General features: G+C 44.3%; 1 protein-coding gene across 3 annotated transcripts in view; it reads left to right on the plus strand.

Annotated features, from left to right (window-relative positions):
- Positions 1–4,573, plus strand: part of CHN2 (chimerin 2) — a 278,203-nt gene that overhangs the window by 214,575 nt on the left and 59,055 nt on the right. For 2 of the 3 annotated variants that reach the window (XM_019639912.1, XM_019639914.1), the window contains one exon: positions 1,775–1,831. The exons of the other annotated variant lie outside the window; for it this stretch is intronic. In XM_019639912.1, coding sequence (XP_019495457.1) covers positions 1,775–1,831 — 57 coding nt within the window. The remainder of the gene's footprint in view (positions 1–1,774; positions 1,832–4,573) is intronic. 3 annotated transcript variants of the gene reach the window in all.

The raw sequence follows: 4,573 nt of genomic DNA on the forward strand, positions 1-4,573 counted from the left end.
GAGATTATCCTGAATTATCCAGACGTGTCTTTATCAGAGAGAGGCAGAAGGAAATTTCACAGACAAGCACAGAGAAATCAATGTGGAGATGGAACACAGAGAGGTTTAGAGAAACTGGAGTGATGTGGCCTCACTCTGAGGAATGTCAGCACCAGAAGCTGGAGAAGACAAGGGACAGATTCTATCCTCGAGGCTCCCAAGGGAGCGCAGTCCTTGATTTCTGCTCGGGGGAACTAATTTCAGACTTCTGGCCTCCAGAACTGTAAGAATAAATTTGCATTGTTTTAAGCCACCAACTGTGTAGTCATTTGTTACAGCAGTCACAGAAAACTAATGTAGATGTAGTCATCAAATGAATAGCATGTGCCTTGCTTTATTGCTTTGTGTACCACCATAAACAAGAGAGAGATCCAGAGAGAGCGAGAGCGAGAGCGAGAGCGAGAGAGAGAGAGAGAGAGAGAGAGAGAGAGAGAGAGAGAGAGAAGCAAAAGGCCCTCTACTTTTTCTTTATCCATACAAGTAGGGGCAGATGATAAATAGTACAAGTTGCTGAATGGGGGGGGTGGAGTCTAATAGAGGGAGAATCAGCAAAATGATGGTGGGAGGTATGGAAGGGAAAAAAACTCACTGAAGCTTTAGATACCTGGGCAGAGACTCGTGGCTCAGCCATGTTCCTCTTTGATTTTCCTCCATAGCACATAGCCTGTATGGTATATATTTGCTTATTTGTTTAATGTCTGCCTCTCCCTACGTAAGGACATAATCTCCGTAAGGGCAGAGATTTTTGTCTATTACGTTTCCTGTGTCCGCAACTCTGAGAACAGGGCCTAGAACACAATAGGTGCTCAGTAAATAGTTACTCAATACATACATGAAATCAAGGCAGGTAAGGGTCTAGATTGCAATTGTATTGGGGACCCCAGATTAACAGCTCGTTAAGGGATGGTACACAAACAGGCATCTGTTTGAAAATCACTTGTTACAGTCCATGGTTGAGATAAGGACAGTGGTACAGAAGCCTCCGGAAGTACATCTTCGTGCTGTTTTGTTTTTTTCTTAATCCACTGATGGAAAAAACAACAGTTGATAAAAAGGTACTGTAAATTCAGTAATGTTTTTCAATGAATTTGTATTTTTTTAAATGACAACATATTTGCCTCCTTTTAAAATGGTCATATATATGAGGGAGAGACAAATAATTAACAGGTCTGTATTCATGTCAAATACAGTCATACCTTATTTTATTGCATTTCACTTTATTGTACTTCGCAGATACTGTGTTATTTTTTTGTTTGTTTTTTTGTTTGTTTGTTTTTTGTTTTTTTCAAATTGAAGGTAAGACCCTCCATCAGCAAAAAGAGAAGACTCACATAATGGTTAGCCTTTTTTAACAATAGAGTACTTTTAATTAAGGTATATACATTGTTTTTTAGACACAATGCTGTTGTACACTTAATAGACTACAGTAGAATGTCAACATAATTTTTATATGCATTAGGAAGCCAAAAAATTCGTGTGACTTGCTTTATTTCTGTGGTTTGGAGTGGAACCCACAATATCTCTGAGGTTTGCCCATATAGATAAATCTCCAACCACGCAGAATAACCATGAACCTCTGGGAGTCCATAGCCTGAAGGTTCAGAGAGATAAGCCAACCCAAACAAGGAAACGGGGGTGTAAAGCATTCTGTGATTGGCCCAGGGTCTTAGAGCCTAATTATAAGGACCAAATGCAGGACTTGTGCCTTCTGAATTCCATCTCCGTACTATTTCAGCGACCACTGATGAGACATCTCTGTGGACTTCCTAGAGGTCATCACCTAGGCAACCAGGTATGTGCTTCTAGACCTGAATCTGGCTGGCAGAGATGCCTCACCAGGAGGGCCACACTTCTGATGGAGGACAGCAGAGCCATCAGAACATGTCTGGGCACAGGGCCAGCTGGCTTCATGGGCGTGAGGCCTGTGCAGGGTCACAGAGCCCCAGGCTTGGAAGGCCTCGCTGAATTTAATGCTGTGCTGTCACCTTATTGAAATTCTTCATAATTTTTGAAAAAAGGGCACACATTTTCATTGTGTAGTGGGCCCTGTACATGATGTAGCCTGTCTTTTCCGGGCAAGGCTAATTGGATGTAACTGCGTTCTATTGATATTTCTAGTTTGTTTCTAATCTCATTCTGGAGATCCGGTGTTCATTATTGCTCCTCAGCAGCTGGAGACCATTAGCTCTGGGATAAGGGGACTTGGTATGCCCAGGCTGGGACGTGGGTGAGGCAAGGGAGGGCCAAGGGCACAAGATATAAGGAGATGCTCACTCTCAGCGTTGTGCAGGCTCAGCTCCTGAGAGCGAGTGCCCCTTAAATTTTGCACCTCACTGTCCTCACCCAAGTCCCGCTCTGTAGTGCACCTGGGCTCCACCTGGGCTCCACCTGCGGTATCCTATACTCTCCTGCTTTCTTTGTCTTTGGAAATGAGTGTGCGCCCCTGGGGTCACTGAATTTTCATCAACTAGATCAGGTGACACACAGAAACCTCCCTATTGACGTCTCGTCAGATTTTTCTGAAAGTGTTTTTATTTGTTCAGTCTTTGTGGGGAGAAAATTATACTTCCTGTTTCTCTGCAAGACGGGCCACAATTGGCTGGTGCATGCTCAACCGTGTAAATGTAATTCAATATAAAGCCGAATTGTCAATATACCATGAAATGCTTTATGGGAAGAGTGAAAGAGTAGATGGCATTGGTGGTCACATTCCTTGTGTTGCCAAGAGCCAGTGTGTTGTGACTTCAGAAGACCATGGTCCTGTCCTGAGGCCACAGCTTATTTGTTGTGTGACCTGGGGCAATGCTTCGTGCTCTTTCAGCCTCAGTCTCCTCACCTATAAAATAGGGATAATAAAGCTATCTCTATCTCACAAGGCTACTGTGAAGAGACAATGGATTGAGCATTGATGCATCTGAACACCCTTTGCAAAGTATAAAATGCTAGCTGGTTGTTAACCCTCATTCAGTTCTTGGAGGGGAATTGTTTTGTGAGATGGGTGCATTCTAAGTTGCCACCTGTCATCTACCAAGGTTCGCAGTGCACAACATTGCACAATTTGAGCGAGGCCCTGAGGAGGCTTTAGTGAGGAAGAGAAGAAACTGCCAAAGCCAGGGTCCGCCAGATAAGAGAAGATGGAAAGGCCGCTGAGGCTACCCACTCTTCTGGATGGATTTGTGTTCCGGGGAGGAACCCACCTCCACCCGGTTTATCTCCCTTTTCATGGGTCAAGTGTAAGAGTGATTTTATGAGTGAGGAGATAGAGAAACTACCTTGGCACCAGGCAGTCTGGATTTAGGTGCCAGCTGTTTACAGGAATTATCTGGGAATGCAAACCCTCAGCACCTGGGGACCTTAAGACCCAAGAAACGTTATCCTGACGGGAGGACACCATTTGTCCCCTGGGAATAGGAGCTCGGGCACAGCTTCTCCAGCTGGGACAGAAAAGGGGACCCCACCCCTATGGCTCTTTAACCAGATAATCTGGGGTGAGCCCTTGGGGCATTTTCAGACACATCTGTCACAGGAGCACCATGACACCTTGGAAACAGACTGTCGTGCTAGCCCCAGTGTCAAAACCTAACTAGGTCATGTCAGGGTTTGTTTGTGGTTGGTTTAGATTTGATACAGAGATCAGGGTCTACCCCAGCTAAATCCAGACCCATCCATTAGTGAACTATGTTAAGAGGATTCTGTATAATTTTGAAAGATTCACTTCAACCTTTTGGTCTGAAATGTAATCACAGTTGATTTCTTTAACCAGACTTGTGCCTGCTTGCTCCTTGCCCACTCCAAATGCCACCATTTCTCACCCTTTCCTCCCTGGCCTGAACTCCTACCCTATATAAGTGCCAGAGTGGGTGCATAGTGGACTATGTGCTGACAGGGTAGGGGGAACCATAGAAGTAGACACATAATGTTATAAATTTTGCTTACAAAATGGTCTGGGAGCTTAATAGTGGAGGAATTAATTCTATCAGGGAGACGGTCAGAGACATTTCCAAATGGAGATGACATTTGAACTGTGTCATAAAAGATAAGTAGGATGTTTTAGGACCAAGACAGAGGAGATGGGCGTGCTAGGTAGAGACAATGGGGAGCAAAGCTGTGGTGCTTGGGATGTGAGGATAACTGTGAAGTACTGAGAATGGCGTGGCACACAGTAGGTGCTCAGTATGTGGTAGTAGTAGTAGTAGTAGTAGTAGTAGTAGTAGTAGTAGTAGTAGTAGTAATATGTTCAAGGCATTTCAGATACCCAGTATGCCTAGAAGGCAGGAAGGGAAGGTCAGGAAATGACACTGGAGAGGTAGTTGTAGATTTTTTTGGTGAAGGGCCAGAAGTGCCTTGAACAGTGTGCTAAGGAAGTTAGATTTTTTATTTGCAGCACATTTTAGCCAACCAGTCCACCTGTTTTGTCATTCATTGACAATGCTCGCTGTCTCAGTGGGGATGTAGACCATCCCCATTAGGATGCAGTGACAAACGACCCCCAAATGTCAGTGGCTTAAAGCATCAAACATTAATTTCTTCCTCA

This window comes from Hipposideros armiger, unplaced genomic scaffold (assembly GCF_001890085.2).
Source record: "Hipposideros armiger isolate ML-2016 unplaced genomic scaffold, ASM189008v1 scaffold_47, whole genome shotgun sequence".
Classification (NCBI taxonomy): domain Eukaryota; kingdom Metazoa; phylum Chordata; class Mammalia; order Chiroptera; family Hipposideridae; genus Hipposideros; species Hipposideros armiger.